Source organism: Bombina bombina, chromosome 6 (genome assembly GCF_027579735.1).
Source record: "Bombina bombina isolate aBomBom1 chromosome 6, aBomBom1.pri, whole genome shotgun sequence".
NCBI lineage: Eukaryota > Metazoa > Chordata > Amphibia > Anura > Bombinatoridae > Bombina > Bombina bombina.
In genome coordinates this window covers 43,693,747-43,710,518 of record NC_069504.1, presented here as the reverse complement: position 1 = coordinate 43,710,518, position 16,772 = coordinate 43,693,747, and the positions used below count along the sequence as shown (strand labels likewise).

The following is a 16,772-nucleotide window of genomic DNA, read 5'->3' as shown; positions in this document are numbered from 1 at the left end:
AGTACAAGTGGAAAACATAAGCTACGTAACAGAAACAAGAAGTACCGCTCTACGTGCTTGCTATTTCATTAAAATACTTTATTTAATTTAAAAAATACTTTAAAGTGCATTTAACTCCTGTAAATATATGTAAGTTTGGAATGCCAAATGATGATACACCTAGTGAGCCAATGAGAACGATGCATACATGCATATGCTCCAATCATCATCTGAGTCTTCATCTTGGGCAAAATAGGGTGTTCCTGCAATGCACACTTGATTGCATGTTTAACCCTTTGGTGTTAATGGAAGTTAATTATCTAACAAATGAAATACTCTAACAAACACTACAATGTGAAATCTGACTTGTAATGTATAAACAGGCATTAGGAAAAGCAACTTTAGAATGTGCATTTCATACATATTTCTAATGGTAGTGAGAGTCCACAATAACTTACTCTTGGGAAATACATCACCTGGCCACCAGGAGGAGGCAAAAACACCCTATACCACAACTCTTAAATATTCCTCCTACTTGCCTTCTCCTCTCAGTAGTTCTTTATTTCGTCTAGGAGAAGGCAAGATTGGAGGTGTTTTCTGCAACATGGGAAGAAAACTTGTAAAGTTTATTTTCTCTTCCTTAATGGATAGTTCCTAGGAGAAAGGGTTCAGGAGAGTAATGTAAGTGCTATATAATTCTCTTAGTAAGAGTTTTGGCACATATGCAGGCCACAGGAATCGCTGGGTAGTTCCTAAGCCTTCTCCTGTCGGGCTACGGTATGTACTTTCCAAAGAGCTCCTACACTGTAAGTTATAGCACAGAACACACAAGAATTATATTTGAGTGCAACGCTTGGAAGTGAGGTGTACTGGTGTAAGTACCCGGGGTCTAATATTCTATTGGTTTTCTCTATGAGGACTTAGCCAATCTTATCCAGACAACTGTCTTATCCAGACAAGCCCTTTGGCTCAAGCAATGGTCTGTGGACATGGTGTCCAAGTCTAGGCTACTCTGTTTAGTGCTTAAAGGTAAGAACGTTTTTGGACCGAGTCTGGATTTTATTATTTCTACAGTGAACGGGAGCAAGAGAGCTTTTTTTGCCTTAGGACAAGAAATCTAGGCCTAAGGGTAAAGCTAGTGGTCGTTTTTTGTTCCTTTCGCTAGAATAGGAATCAGACCTTCATCTGCGCAGAAGAATACGTCTTTCAAAACTACATGGAGACCAAATCCTATCTGATCAAAGTCCAAGCAGCCCAAGAAGTCATAAATGTGCTGCCCCCAATCTGGACTCTTTTCCTGTAGGAGGCAGACTAGGTCTGTTCCGAGAGGCATGGGCTCGGTCCATTCAATACCCTTAAGTGCTGGAGATTGTTTCTCAGGGGTACAGAATAGGATTCCGTTCTCGGCCTTCAAGGGGGGATCTTTATGCTGTCCAACAACTCCAAAAGGACAGACAAGATAAATGCCTTTCTTCAGTGTGTAAAGTATTTGGAGGACATGGGGATAATTGTCCCAGTCCCATCGGCAGATCAGTTAAAGGGTTTCTACTCAAACCCATTCATTGTGCCAAAAAAGGAGGGAGCGTTCAGACCAAAATTGGATCTAAGGACTCTGAACAAGTTTTTAAGTGGCCCATCGTAAAGATGGAGACAATCAGGTAAATTCTACCGTTAGTACTTTAGGGTCAGTTTATGACTACAATAGATCTTAAGAATGGGAATCTTTACATTCCTATTCATCGAGATCATCATCATCAGTTCATCCATTTTGCCTTTCTAAACAGACATTACAAGTTCACTGCCCTACATTTTGACTTCACTACTGCTCCCTTAATCTTTACAAAGGTTCTGGGATCTCTTTTATCAGTGGTTCAGGCTCAGGGGGTAGAGGTAGCTCCTTACCTGGATAATATCTTGGTTCAGGCACCATCTTTACCTTTAGCAGCTGCTCACACAAGAAGTTACTCTGGTTTCTTTGCAGTCATGGTTGAAAGGTCAACATAGCCAAAAGTTCTCTCAGACCTCGGACAAGAGTGTCCTTTCTTTGGAGTTATTATAGATTCAGTGACTATGCTGTTCTTTTTTTTACAGAACAGCTGAACCTCAATCTACAATCGGCTTTCCAGAAGCTTCACAATCTATCTCCACCTTCTGTAGCACAGTGAATGGAGGTAGTGGGTATCATGGTATCAGATGCCATACTATTTGCAAGATTTCACTTGAGATCTCTACAACTGTGCATGCTGAGACAGTGGAATGGGGATCATTCCAATCTGTCGCAATTAACTCATTTAGACACTTCCACCAGACTGTCCCTCTCTTGGTGGACATCTCCCCGTCCTGTATCTCGGGGTATGAGGATTCTACGTCCAACGTGGGAAATAATTACCACGGATGCCAGTCTGTCTGGATTGGGTGCAGTATGGGTCCTTCAGAGGACTCAGGGTGTGTTTTCGCTTCAGGAAACAAAGTTGCCTATCAACATTCGGAACGCATTTCAGGCATGGCCCCTGCTCTGTTCAGTAACATTTATCCACTTTCAATCCGACAATGTAACAGTGGCGTACATAAATTGTCAAGAGGGAACACACAATTCTCATTCGATGGAGGTATCTTGCATATTGAGTTGTGTGGAAGTGCCTCAATCTGCCATCCATATCCCAGGGGTGGAAAACTGGGAAGCTGACTTTTTGCGGTGTTAGACTCTTCATCCAGGAGAATGGTCTCTCAATCAGGAGATTTTTCATCAGCTGATCATCCCTTGGGGATCCCCAGAGATAGATCTCATGGCCTTTTGTCTGAATCGCAAGCTTCCAAGGTACGGGTCGAGATTGAGTGATCCTCAGGCAGAGATAGTAGATGCCTTAACTGCTACGTAGCAGTACCACTTAATTCATCTGTTTCCACCAATTGTTCTTCTCCCCCGAGTAGTAGCTTTTCTTAAACAGAAGACGGTATCTGCAATTCTTGTAGCTCCTGTGTGGCCCTGCAAAACCTGGTATGCAGATCTGGTTGGGATATCCAGTGCTCCTCCTTGGTGACTGCCTCAGAGGCTGGATCTTCTAGCTCAGGGCCTATTATTTTATCAAAACCTGCAGTTGCTCAACCTAACTGCTTGGAAATTGATTGTTTCATTCTTTCTCAGAGAGGTTTCTCTGACTGTGTAATTGAAACTCTGATTAAGGCACTTAAGCCTGTTAACAGAGAGATTAATCATAAGGTTTGAAAGGGTTTACCTATCTTAGTGTTCTGTTATAGGCTATTCATGGCACTCGCTGAGAGTTCCAAGGATTTTGCAATTTCTTCAGGAGCACCTATATAAGGGTTTATCTGCCAGTTCTCTTAAGGGTCAGATATCATTGCTTTCTGTGCTACTCCACAGAAAGTTACCTCGCCTTCCGGATATTCAGGCCTTTGTGCAGGCTTTGGTGAGAATCAGACCTATGATTAACTCTATTGCTCCTCCATGGAGTCTTAATCTGATTCTTAGAGTATTACAATACTCTCCATTTGAACCCATGCACTCTTTGGATATCGGTACGTTATCTTGGAAGGAATAATTTTTGTTGGCTATCTCTGTGGCTCAAAGAGTATCAAAGTTATCGGCTCTGTCTTGTGATCCGCCATATTTGGTTTTTCATCAAGACAAGGCTGTTTTACGTACTTGGTCTTGTGTATTGCCTCCCCCTGGTGGCCAGGTGATGTATTTCCCAAGAGTATGGTCTTGTGGACTCTCGCTTCCAAGAAAGAAATTAATTTATCAATTAAAAATAAATTATGTTTTTGACTGCTTTTCCTAATGTAACCTTAAAAATGTTTTTTGTACTGCATCAGAGAGGTTGGAATGGATTATGAATGATGAGTGGCATCACTAGGGTTGGTGTCACCCCCGCCCCCAGAAAGCAGACACACAAAAATACAGGCACAAACACATGCAAACACTCAGACACACTTAAAAACACACTCAGATGCACACACAAACACTCGGAAACACACTCAGACACACACACAAAAACACTGAGACACACACACACACAAAAACTCAGACACACACATACAAAATATGTAAACTGCACTGCATTAATTATAAAGCTCATGCCTAGAGCTGCTCCCTGGCTCAGCAGAGCATCAAATGAAAGATAAACAGTGCACTAAAGAAAAGGTTTAGGCGCGCAAACTATGAAAATTCTGCTCTCTGACTACCACTTCTTATGGCCAATCACCTCTGCACTCTGTCTACCCCCAGACTCCCGCCCGCCCTCCCTCCCTCCCATCTACCTCTTCAGTGTGCACTTAGTGTACCGTAACCATACTGGTCTGGTGGGCATCATACGTGGCTCCTTCACTTTAGAGACAGTGTCAGACAGTCATGTGGTCAGGTGCCAGGCATACCCCTCACAATGTCCCGGTTCCCGTTTAGAGAGACAGCACAGCAGTGAGTGACTCCACTGCTCCACACGTCACTGAGCAGTGAGCACAGATAGGCAGGCAGGTTTAGGCTAGCAGCGCAACTTTCGCAAGCCCCACGGCACGCCCACAACATTCATAGTGAAATTGGGCAGGGGAGGAGCAAAGTGCAAACAAGCAAAAGCAGCCGGGAAAAATATTTGTGGAAATTGCAGCGCTGGCTCAAGGGGCAAAAAAATCAAGTGTCTACAACTTCCCCAGTCCCACTAATGTTCACAAATGCTGGCCCCTCTAATAAAGAAAATCTATGCATCTCTACATTGTATTACTTTGAATTTCAATAAAATTAAAAAAAAAAAAAAAATCTGGTGTTGTCACCCCCTGGAGGGTGTCACCCGGGTGCGGCCCGCACTCCCTTAGTGACGCCACTGGAATGATTCAGGTTTTTTGACTATGTAACATGCTACACAGTGCCTGCTTGATCCGTGTAAAATGTATCCCTAATTTGTTGCAGCAAATAACATAATATAAAGATATTCAAAAGGCTTTTTAGGGGTTTAGTCCGTGTACTGCAAAACCATGCAAATGTTGGAAACAATTTTTTTTTTTATTGATTTTTAAAATATTTATTTTAGATGCAGATATTTTCTGCAGTGATTAATTGCTTATAAATAAATGTGATACAGAGATATGCTCTTGATTTGTGCATTTCAACTAAACTCAAATGTAGTTTTTCTTGCATCAGTGTTTCATCTGAAATATTAAATTTTAGGTCTGTTCCATCTAATGTTAATCAAGTTCTATTGACTCATCATTTAAATGTCACTCATTTAAAAAAAAAAATCCCAGTTGACTTAGGTTTATTTAAGGATCGATCAGGAAGGTCTAGGCCTATACTGGCAGCTTAAACTAAGATTTTGCAGCAATAATATTTTTCTAGCATCTGAGACACATTTGCCCTGCAGCTTATATACTGACGGTATTGAGTATAGTTTACATAACTTTTATTATTTGTTGGGAACATTAGGAATACACAGATACCCTCCAGTAAAGGGCACTGAGAGACTGACATCTTTAAAAGGACCTATGCTCACTTGTTCTCTTTATTAAAACAATTATTTACCCTCACTGTATATACAAGGATATTCCATTATTACCAGACTATGCTGTAGACACGTAGAATGAATTACAAGACTCATATAGACAGAAGAATATACTTTTGAACACACATAGTTATTGGTTGCTGTATACTATATAATATCTGTGAATTACACATTTATGTTTGTATAACTCTGATAATTGCTGTTTTGTATTTGGTTTTCTGCAATCCAGAATTGTCAATACACCTGGATAAAGAGCGGCTATCATTTTGTGTTATCCTTTTTAGGATTAACAGAGAGCTTCTCACAATCATGAATATCTAACTCTCATATTCCATCTCTTGAGTGCATTTTCTTCCTAAATGTTGTGGTAACTGTAGCTGTTGGTCATTTTATTTGGAAAGCAATATATGAAAAAAAATAAAAGACAGCGCAGAAAGCAGGGAAAGGAGATGAGATACTAACTAGAGAAGCAGGGAGGTAAAAAAGTGTTAAAGGGAAATGATACCCAAATGTTGAAGCCCATGTAAGTGATGCAGCATAGCTGTATAACGCTGACTAAAATGTCACCTGAATATCTCTATGTAAATAAGGAAGATATTTACCTCAACTGTCCTAAGTATTCACACCCCACTGCAAAGAGACTTTTAACAGCCAGTCAGGATGCCTGTCCCAGGACAAGCTAGGGAGTGTGCATCTGTCATGTGCAGGCACAGTCATGTTATTTTTCTATTCAGTTTAAGTAAGTTCTATAAAATCTTATGAGATCACAGCAAAGGCAAAGCATTACCTCAGCACAGCTGATGCTTATTGGCTATTGTTTTTGTTTTTTTATTTGTTTTTTTTTCCAACTTGCAGCTAGGCAGCAGCTGAAGTATAACTGTTTACACAGCACTTACTCTGGTGAGCTAAAGAAATTGTGAGGTAAAATATCTTCCTTGTTTACATAGAGATGCTCAGGTGATATTTTCTTGCCAACTTTTTGCAGTTCTACTGAATCACTTTCAAGTGATTAAGCATATATAAGTATTATGTCCCTTTAAGTAAAGAAAGAAACCAAAAACAACAATGGGGGAATTGATAGATGAAGGTCTAATAAAAGATTGAGGTACATAATAGTTGTGCAACGGGTGAGAGGTTTTTGCACTTTATCCTTTTTGTCCAAAATGGTGCCATTAAACATTTAGTGCGTTATTTTCTGCCAAGCCAAAAATGAAATGTTTCTGCATTAATTCTTAAACCACATCACTAATAGCTTTAGTCTCCATTTAATAAATGTCATCAATAGAATTCTTTACTTTCTTCTGTTAAGTGTGATCAGTCCACGGGTCATCATTACTTGTGGGATATTAACTGCTCCCCTACAGGAAGTGCAAGAGGATTCACCCAGCAGAGTTGCTATATAGCTCCTCCCCTCTACGTCACCCCCAGTCATTCTCTTGCACCCAACGACTAGATAGGATGTGTGAGAGGACTATGGTGATATATTTAGTTTTTATATCTTCAATCAAAAGTTTGTTATTTTATAATAGCACCGGAGTGTGTTATTCCTTCTCTGGTAGAATTTGAAGAAGAATCTACCTGAGTTTTTCTATGATTTTAGCCAGAGTAGTTAAGATCATATTGCTGTTTCTCGGCCATCTGAGGAGTGAGGTAAACTTCAGATCAGGGGACAGCAGGCAGATTAATCTGCAAAGAGGTATGTAGCAGTTTATTATTTTCTGACATGGAATTGATGAGAAAATCCTGCCATACCGTTATAATGTAAACTCAGCCTTGAATGCAGTAGATGTAGCTGATATCAGGCTGTCATGTATGTATATTTTACACTTCAGTTTTCTGGGAAATGGTACTTCTCTGGCTTTTAAACTGTATACATAGACTTAACCTATTTTGCAGGGACTTGCAATAGGTTTTAAATGACAATTAATTATTGAGGTAAAATGATTTTTTGCTGGCATGTAAAAACGTTTTTTTCTCTGAGGTACTGGGTGAAAAAATGTTTTGGGCACTTTTTTTCCACTTGGCAATAGTTTTGATTTAAATTAGAGCAGTTCACTGATCCCTCTCACTGTTATGTGTGTGGGGGAGGGGCCATTTTGGTGCTTTCACTATGCATCAGAAAAACTCAGTCAGAGGTTCATTTTCTTCCTGCATGATCCGGTTCATCTCTACAGAGTTCAGGGATCTCAAGAGTCTTTTTTGAGGGAAGTAATCATTCACAGCAGAGCTGTGCTGATTGTATTGACTGTGATATAAAAAACGTTTATTTGTGTATTTTTTTTCTGCTGCCTGGGTTAGTTATCATTTGCTGAGGGGAACAATCCTTTGCTAAAACTGTATATTCTGACAAAGATTGATGCTATAACTTAATTATTTTATCTGTTATAATATTTTCTGTGCTTCTTAAAGGCACAGTTCGTTTTCATATTATTTGTAAATTACTTTGAAAAGTATTTCCAAGTTGCTGTTTATTTGCTAGTGTGTTAAACATGTCTGATTCAGAGGAAGATATCTGTGCTATATGTGTTAATGCCAAAGTGGAGCCCAATAGAAATTTATGTACTAAATGTATTGATGCTACTTTAAAAAATAGTCAATCTGTACAAATTGAACATATTTCACCAAACAACGAGGGGAGAGTTATGCCGACTAACTCGCCTCACGTGTCAGTACCTGCATCTCCCGCTCAGGAGGTGCGTGATATTGTAGCGCCGAGTGCATCTGGGCGGCCATTACAAATCACATTACAAGATATGGCTACTGTTATGACTGAAGTTTTGGCTAAACTACCAGAACTAAGAGGTAAACGTGATCACTCTGGGATGAGAACAGAGTGCGCTGATAATGCAAGGGCCATGTCTGATACTGCGTCACAGTTTGCAGAACATGAAGACGGAGAGCTTCATTCTGTGGGTGACGGTTCTGATCCAAATAAACTGGACTCAGACATTTCAAATTTTAAATTTAAGCTTGAGAACCTCCGTGTGTTACTAGGGGAGGTATTAGCGGCTCTGAATGATTGTAACACAGTTGCAATCCCAGAAAAAATGTGTAGGTTGGATAAATATTTTGCGGTACCGACGAGTACTGACGTTTTTCCTATACCTAAGAGACTTACTGACATTGTTACTAAGGAGTGGGATAGACCCGGTGTGCCTTTCTCACCCCCTCCTATATTCAGAAAAATGTTTCCAATAGACGCCGCCACACGGGACTTATGGCAAATGGTCCCTAAGGTGGAGGGAGCAGTTTCTACTTTAGCTAAGCGTACCACTATCCCAGTGGAGGATAGCTGTGCTTTTTCAGATCCAATGGATAAAAAATTAGAGGGTTACCTTAAGAAAATGTTTGTTCAACAAGGGTTTATATTGCAACCTCTTGCATGTATTGCGCCTGTCACGGCTGCAGCAGCATTTTGGTTTGAGTCTCTGGAAGAGACACTTCAATCATCCACACTAGATGACATCACACACAAACTTAAATTCCTTAAGTTAGCTAATTCATTTATTTCAGATGCCGTAGTACATTTAACTAAACTTGCGGCTAAAAATTCAGGATTCGCCATTCAGGCACGCAGAGCTCTGTGGCTAAAATCCTGGTCAGCTGATGTTACGTCTAAATCTAAATTGCTTAATATTCCTTTCAAAGGGCAGACCTTATTCGGGCCCGGCTTGAAAGAGATTATTGATGACATTACAGGAGGTAAAGGTCATGCCCTGCCTCAGGACAAGGCCAAAGCCAAGGCTAGACAGTCCAATTTTCGTTCCTTTCGTAATTTCAAAGCAGGAGCAGCATCAACTTCCTCTGCACCAAAACAGGAAGGAGCTGTTGCTCGCTACAGACAAGGCTGGAAACCTAACCAGTCCTGGAACAGGGGCAAACAGGCCAGAAAACCTGCTGCTGCCCCTAAGACAGCATGAATTGAGGGCCCCCGATCCGGGACCGGATCTAGTGGGGGGCAGACTTTCCCTCTTCGCCCAGGCTTGGGCAAGAGATGTTCAGGATCCCTGGGCGTTAGAGATCATATCTCAGGGATACCTTCTGGACTTCAAATCCTCTCCCCCAAGAGGGAGATTTCATCTGTCAAGGTTGTCAACAAACCTAACAAAGAAGGAAGCGTTTCTACGCTGCGTACAAGATCTTTTATTAATGGGAGTGATCCATCCAGTTCCGCGGTTGGAACAAGGACAAGGGTTTTACTCAAATCTGTTTGTAGTTCCCAAAAAAGAGGGAACCTTCAGGCCAATCTTGGATTTAAAGATCCTAAACAAATTCCTAAGAGTTCCATCGTTCAAGATGGAAACTATTCGAACAATTTTGCCCATGATCCAAGAGGGTCAGTACTTGACCACAGTGGATTTAAAGGATGCTTACCTTCACATACCGATTCACAGAAGTCATTACCGGTATCTAAGGTTTGCCTTTTTAGACAGGCATTACCAGTTTGTAGCTCTTCCATTCGGACTGGCTACGGCTCCAAGAATCTTCACAAAGGTTCTGGGCACTCTTCTGGCGGTACTAAGACCGCGAGGAATTTCAGTAGCTCCGTACTTAGACGACATACTGATACAAGCTTCAAGCTTTCAAACTGCCAAATCTCATACAGAGATAGTACTGGCATTTCTAAGGTCACATGGATGGAAAGTGAACGAAGAGAAAAGTTCTCTCTTTCCACTCACAAGAGTTCCCTTCCTGGGGACTCTGATAGATTCTGTAGAAATGAAGATTTACCTGACAGAGGACAGGTTAACAAAACTTCAAAGTGCATGCCGTGTCCTTCATTCCATTCAAGAGACCAGAAATTCTCTTCTATGGTGGCTTTATCGGCCACATCTGTCCAGGGGAATGCCATTCAGCAGGCCAGACTGGTCAATTGTAACAACAGACGCCAGCCTACTAGGTTGGGGCGCTGTCTGGAATTCTCTGAAGGCTCAGGGACTATGGAATCAGGAGGAGAGTCTTCTTCCAATAAACATTCTGGAATTGAGAGCAGTCCTCAATGCTCTTCTGGCTTGGCCCCAGTTAGCAACTCGGGGGTTCATCAGGTTCCAGTCGGACAACATCACGACTGTAGCTTATATCAACCATCAGGGAGGGACAAGAAGCTCCCTAGCAATGATGGAAGTATCGAAGATAATTCGCTGGGCAGAGTCTCACTCTTGCCACCTGTCTGCAATCCACATCCCGGGAGTGGAGAACTGGGAGGCGGATTTCTTAAGTCGTCAGACTTTTCATCCGGGGGAGTGGGAACTTCATCCAGAGGTCTTTGCCCAAATACTTCGATGTTGGGGCAAACCAGAGATAGATCTCATGGCGTCTCGACAGAACGCCAAGCTTCCGCGCTACGGGTCCAGATCCAGGGATCCGGGAGCGGTCCTGATAGATGCCTTGACAGCACCATGGACCTTCAGGATGGCTCATGTGTTTCCACCTTTCCCGATGCTTCCTCGATTGATTGCCAGAATCAAACAGGAGAAAGCATCAGTGATTCTAATAGCGCCTGCATGGCCACGCAGGACTTGGTATACAGATCTGGTGGACATGTCATTCTGTCCACCTTGGTCGTTACCTCTGAAACAGGACCTTCTGATTCAGGGTCCTTTCAAACATCAAAATCTAACTTCTCTGAAGCTGACTGCTTGGAAATTGAACGCTTGATCTTATCAAAGCGTGGTTTTTCTGAGTCAGTTATTGATACCTTAATACAGGCTAGGAAGCCTGTTACCAGAAAGATTTACCATAAAATATGGCGTAAATACCTATATTGGTGCGAATCCAAAGGTTACTCTTGGAGTAAGGTTAGGATTCCTAGGATATTGTCTTTTCTACAAGAAGGTTTAGAAAAGGGGTTATCTGCTAGTTCCTTAAAGGGACAGATCTCAGCTCTGTCCATTCTGTTACACAAGCGTCTGTCAGAAGTTCCAGACGTTCAGGCTTTTTGTCAGGCTTTGGCCAGGATTAAACCTGTGTTTAAAGCTGTGGCTCCACCATGCAGTTTAAACCTTGTTCTTAACGTTTTACAGGGTGTTCCGTTTGAACCCCTTCATTCCATTGATATAAAGTTGTTATCTTGGAAAGTTCTATTTTTAATGGCTATTTCCTCGGCTCGAAGAGTCTCTGAGTTATCAGCCTTACATTGTGATTCTCCTTATTTGATTTTTCACTCGGATAAGGTAGTTCTGCGTACTAAGCCTGGGTTCTTACCTAAGGTAGTCACTAACAGGAATATCAATCAGGAGATTGTTGTTCCATCCTTGTGCCCAAATCCTTCTTCGAGGAAGGAACGTCTTTTGCACAATCTGGATGTAGTTCGTGCCCTTAAATTTTATTTACAGGCAACTAAAGATTTTCGACAAACGTCTTCCCTGTTTGTCGTTTACTCTGGTCAGAGGAGAGGTCAAAAAGCTTCTGCTACCTCTCTCTCTTTTTGGCTTCGTAGCATAATTCGTTTAGCTTATGAGACTGCTGGACAGCAGCCTCCTGAAAGAATTACAGCTCATTCCACTAGAGCTGTGGCTTCCACTTGGGCCTTTAAGAATGAGGCCTCTGTTGAACAGATTTGCAAGGCTGCAACTTGGTCTTCGCTTCATACTTTTTCCAAATTTTACAAATTTGACACTTTTGCTTCCTCTGAGGCTATTTTTGGGAGAAAGGTTCTTCAGGCAGTGGTTCCTTCTGTATAAAGAGCCTGCCTATCCCTCCCGTCATCCGTGTACTTTTGCTTTGGTATTGGTATCCCACAAGTAATGATGACCCGTGGACTGATCACACTTAACAGAAGAAAACATAATTTATGCTTACCTGATAAATTCCTTTCTTCTGTAGTGTGATCAGTCCACGGCCCGCCCTGTTTTTTAAGGCAGGTAAATATTTTTTAAATTATACTCCAGTCACCACTACACCCTTGGCTTCTCCTTTCTCGTTGGTCCTTGGTCGAATGACTGGAGGTGACGTAGAGGGGAGGAGCTATATAGCAACTCTGCTGGGTGAATCCTCTTGCACTTCCTGTAGGGGAGCAGTTAATATCCCACAAGTAATGATGACCCGTGGACTGATCACACTACAGAAGAAAGGAATTTATCAGGTAAGCATAAATTATGTTTTTGTCAAAATTCAGCCCAGAACAACTTATGAATTAGTTTATTGGGTGAATCTGTGTTTCTAAACTATTGTTTTCTTTGTAGCACAATTAATAATACTAAAAATATGTGACAATCATTTTTATTTTGTAAACTTTGACAGTGACTCTATTAATATATTTATAGAAATTAAAATGTTTCATTAATACACATGTGAAAAATGGACTTAGCAATATGATTGCATATGCACCCGCATGCAAATACTGGGCCTGCTCCAGAGAGCTAATATTGACATTTATTCATCAGGTTCATTTGGGTAGGCACATTTTTAATATCAGGAAGACGTGACATATGTATATATGCTCTGTGCACAGTAAAAGCTATAACAGTCTTAAGTTTTTATATGTAGTTTGCAAAGTAGAATTACATTCATGCGCATTTCCCTTTTGACTTTTATATCTCTTTAAACAGAAGAATATATTTATATATATATATATATATATACATATGTTGTTGTTGTTACCATTTTGTATAGACTGCTCAAGAGGATGTTGCTTTGCTGAACATTAACAATTATTTGACACATTTTAAATTGCCCACAGTCAGCAAGTCTTCTCCTAACCTGGTAATTGTCTTCATTACAGATTTATCCAAGAGATAGAGCATGCTATGGGCTTGGGTCCTGCTAAGCAGTGTCCCCTGAGAGAGTTTCTTACCATGTACATCAAGAACATCTTCTTGCACCAGGTCCTAACTGAGATTAACAAGGAAATAGAAGGAGTCACCAAAGTGACAGATCCCTTGAAGATTTTGGCCAGTGCTGACACCATGAAAACCTTAGGAGTTCAACGTCCTTTATTACAGGTATAATACAATCTTCAGAGAGATTAACTGTCACATGTGGCCCTAAATATACTCATATTTTCTCCTGTTAAGTGTGGTCAGTCCACGGGTCATCATTACTTCTGGGATATTAACTCCTCCCCAACAGGAAGTGCAAGAGGATCACCCAGCAGAGCTGCTATATAGCTCCTCCCCTCTACGTCACACCCAGTCATTCTCTTGCACCCAACTAATAGATAGGATGTGTGAGAGGACTGTGGTGATTATACTTAGTTTTATACCTTCAATCAAAAGTTTGTTATTTTAAAACAGCACCGGAGTGTGTTGTTCCTTCTCAGGTAGAATTTGAAGAAGAATCTACCTGAGTTTTTGTATGATTTTAGCCGGCGTAGTTAAAATCATCTTGCTGTTCTCGGCCATCTGAGGAGTGAGGTAAACTTCAGATCAGGGGACAGCGGGCAGGTTAACCTGCAAAGAGGTATGTAGCAGCATATTATTTTCTGAGAATGGAATTGACTAGAAAATACTGCCATACCGATATAATGTAAGCTCAGCCTTAAATGCAGTAGTAGCAACTGGTATCAGGCTGTCATGTATGTATATTTACACTTCAGTATTCTGGGGAATGGCACTTCACTGGGATAATACTGTATGCATAAGACTTTAGCCTAACTTGCAGTGGGAACGACTAGCAACAGGTTTTCTAATGACATTTCATTTATTTGATGTTAAACGTTTTTGCTGGCATGTTAAAATCGTTTAATTATCTGAGGTACTGGGTGAAAAATTGTTTTGGGCACTGTTTTTTTTCCACTTGGCGGTCGTTTTATTTAATTTGAGACAGTTTACTGATCTCCCTCACTGTTGTGTGTGAGGGGGAGGGGCCTATTTTGGCGCTTTTGCTACGCATCAGAAAATTCAGTCACAAGTCTGTTTCCTTCCCTGCATGATCCGGTTCGTCTCTACAGAACTCAGGGGTCTTCAAAAGTTAGTTTGAGGGAGGTAATCACTCACAGCAGACCTGTGAGATTGTGCTTTGACTGTGATAAAAAACGTTTATATTCTGTACATTTTTTCTGCTATTCAGGGTTAGTTATCCATTGCTAATGGGGGCAATCCTTTGCTAAAATTGTGTTTTACCGGAAAGAATTTGATGTTATAGTTACTCCGGTTTATTATTACTCAACTGTCATATCTTTTTTTCTGTGCTTCTTAAAGGCACAGTACGTTTTTCATATTATTTGTAAATTGCTTTGAAAAGTATTTCCAAGTTGCTAGTTTATTTGCTAGTGTGTTAAACATGTCTGACTCAGAGGAATATCTCTGTGCTATATGTGCTAAAGCCAAAGTGGAGCCCAATAGAAATTTATGTACTAATTGCATTGATGCTACTTTAAATAAAAGTCAATCTGTACAAATTGAACATCATTCACCAAACAACGAGGGGAGAGTTATGCCGACTAACTCGCCTCACGTGTCAGTACCTGCATCTCCCGCTCGGGAGGTGCGTGATATTGTAGCGCCGAGTACATCAGGGCGGCCATTACAAATCACATTACAGGATATGGCTAATGTTATGACTGAAGTTTTGTCTAAATTACCAGAACTTAGAGGTAAGCGTGATCACTCTGGGGTGAGAACAGAGTGCGCTGTTAATAATAGGGCCATGTCTGATACTGCGTCACAGTATGCAGAACATGAGGACGGAGAGCTTCAATCTGCAGGTGACGGTTCTGATCCCAATAGAATGGATTCAGACATTTCTAATTTTAAGTTTAAACTCGAAAACCTCCGTATACTGTTAGGGGAGGTATTAGCAGCTCTGAATGATTGTAACACCGTTGCAATCCCAGAGAAATTATGTAGGCTGGATAGATACTATGCGGTACCGGCGAGTACTGACGTATTTCCTATACCTAAGAGGCTTACAGAGATAATTACTAAGGAGTGGGATAGGCCCGGTGTACCCTTTCCCCCCCCCCTCCTGTGTTTAGAAAAATGTTTCCAATAGACGCCACCACACGGGACTTATGGCAGACAGTCCCTAAGGTGGAGGGAGCGGTTTCTACTCTGGCTAAGCGTACCACTATCCCGGTGGAGGATAGCTGTGCCTTTTCAGATACAATGGATAAAAAATTAGAGGGTTACCTTAAGAAAATGTTTGTTCAACAAGGTTTTATATTGCAACCCCTTGCATGTATTGCGTCTGTCTCGGCCGCGGCCGCTTTTTGGTCCGAGTCCCTGGAAGAGACTCTTGACTCAATAACTATAGATGAGATTTCAAGCAAGCTTAAAATATTAAAATTCATTTGTTTCAGATGCCGTAGTACATTTAACAAAACTTACGGCTAAGAATTCCGGATTCGCCATTCAGGCACGCAGAGCACTGTGGCTAAAATCCTGGTCAGCTGACGTTACTTCTAAATCTAAATTACTTAACATACCTTTCAAAGGGCACACCTTATTCGGGCCCGGTTTGAAAGAGATTATCGCTGACATTACAGGAGGTAAAGGCCATGCCCTGCCTCAAGACAGAGCCAAACCTAAGGCTAGACAGTCTAATTTTCGTTCCTTTCGTAATTTCAAGACAGGAGCAGCATCAACTTCCTCTGCTCCAAAACAGGAAGGAGCTGTTGCTCGCTACAGACAAGGCTGGAGACCTAACCAGTCCTGGAACAAGGGCAAGCAGGCCAGAAAACCTGCTGCTGCCCCTAAGACAGCATGAATCGAGGGCCCCCGATCCGGGAACGGATCTAGTGGGGGGCAGACTTTCGCTCTTCGCCCAGGCTTGGGCAAGAGATGTCCAGGATTCCTGGGCGTTAGAGATCATATCTCAGGGATATCTTCTGGACTTCAAATCCTCTCCCCCAAAAGGGAGATTTCATCTGTCAAGGTTGTCAACAAACCAAATAAAGAAAGAGGCGTTTCTACGCTGTGTACAAGATCTTTTACTAATGGGAGTGATCCATCCGGTTCCGAGGTCGGAACATGGACAGGGGTTTTACTCAAATCTGTTTGTGGTTCCCAAAAAAGAGGGAACCTTCAGGCCAATCTTGGATTTAAAGATCCTAAACAAATTCTTAAGAGTTCCATCGTTCAAAATGGAAACTATTCGGACAATCCTACCCATGATCCAAAAGGGTCAGTACATGACCACAGTGGATTTAAAGGATGCTTACCTTCACATACCGATTCACAAAGATCATTACCGGTATCTAAGGTTTGCCTTCCTAGAAAGGCATTACCAGTTTGTAGCTCTTCCATTCGGATTGGCTACGGCTCCAAGAATCTTCACAAAGGTTCTGGGTGCTCTTCTGGCGGTACTAAGACCGCGAGGAATTTCGGTAGCTCCGTACCTAGA

At 41.5% G+C, this 16,772-nt stretch overlaps 1 protein-coding gene across 1 annotated transcript in view; it reads left to right on the top strand.

The window, feature by feature from the left end:
- EXOC4 (exocyst complex component 4) overlaps positions 1-16,772 on the top strand; it is a 1,163,948-nt gene that overhangs the window by 840,888 nt on the left and 306,288 nt on the right. The window contains exon 11 of the mRNA XM_053716390.1: positions 13,213-13,432. Coding sequence (XP_053572365.1) covers positions 13,213-13,432 — 220 coding nt within the window. The remainder of the gene's footprint in view (positions 1-13,212; positions 13,433-16,772) is intronic.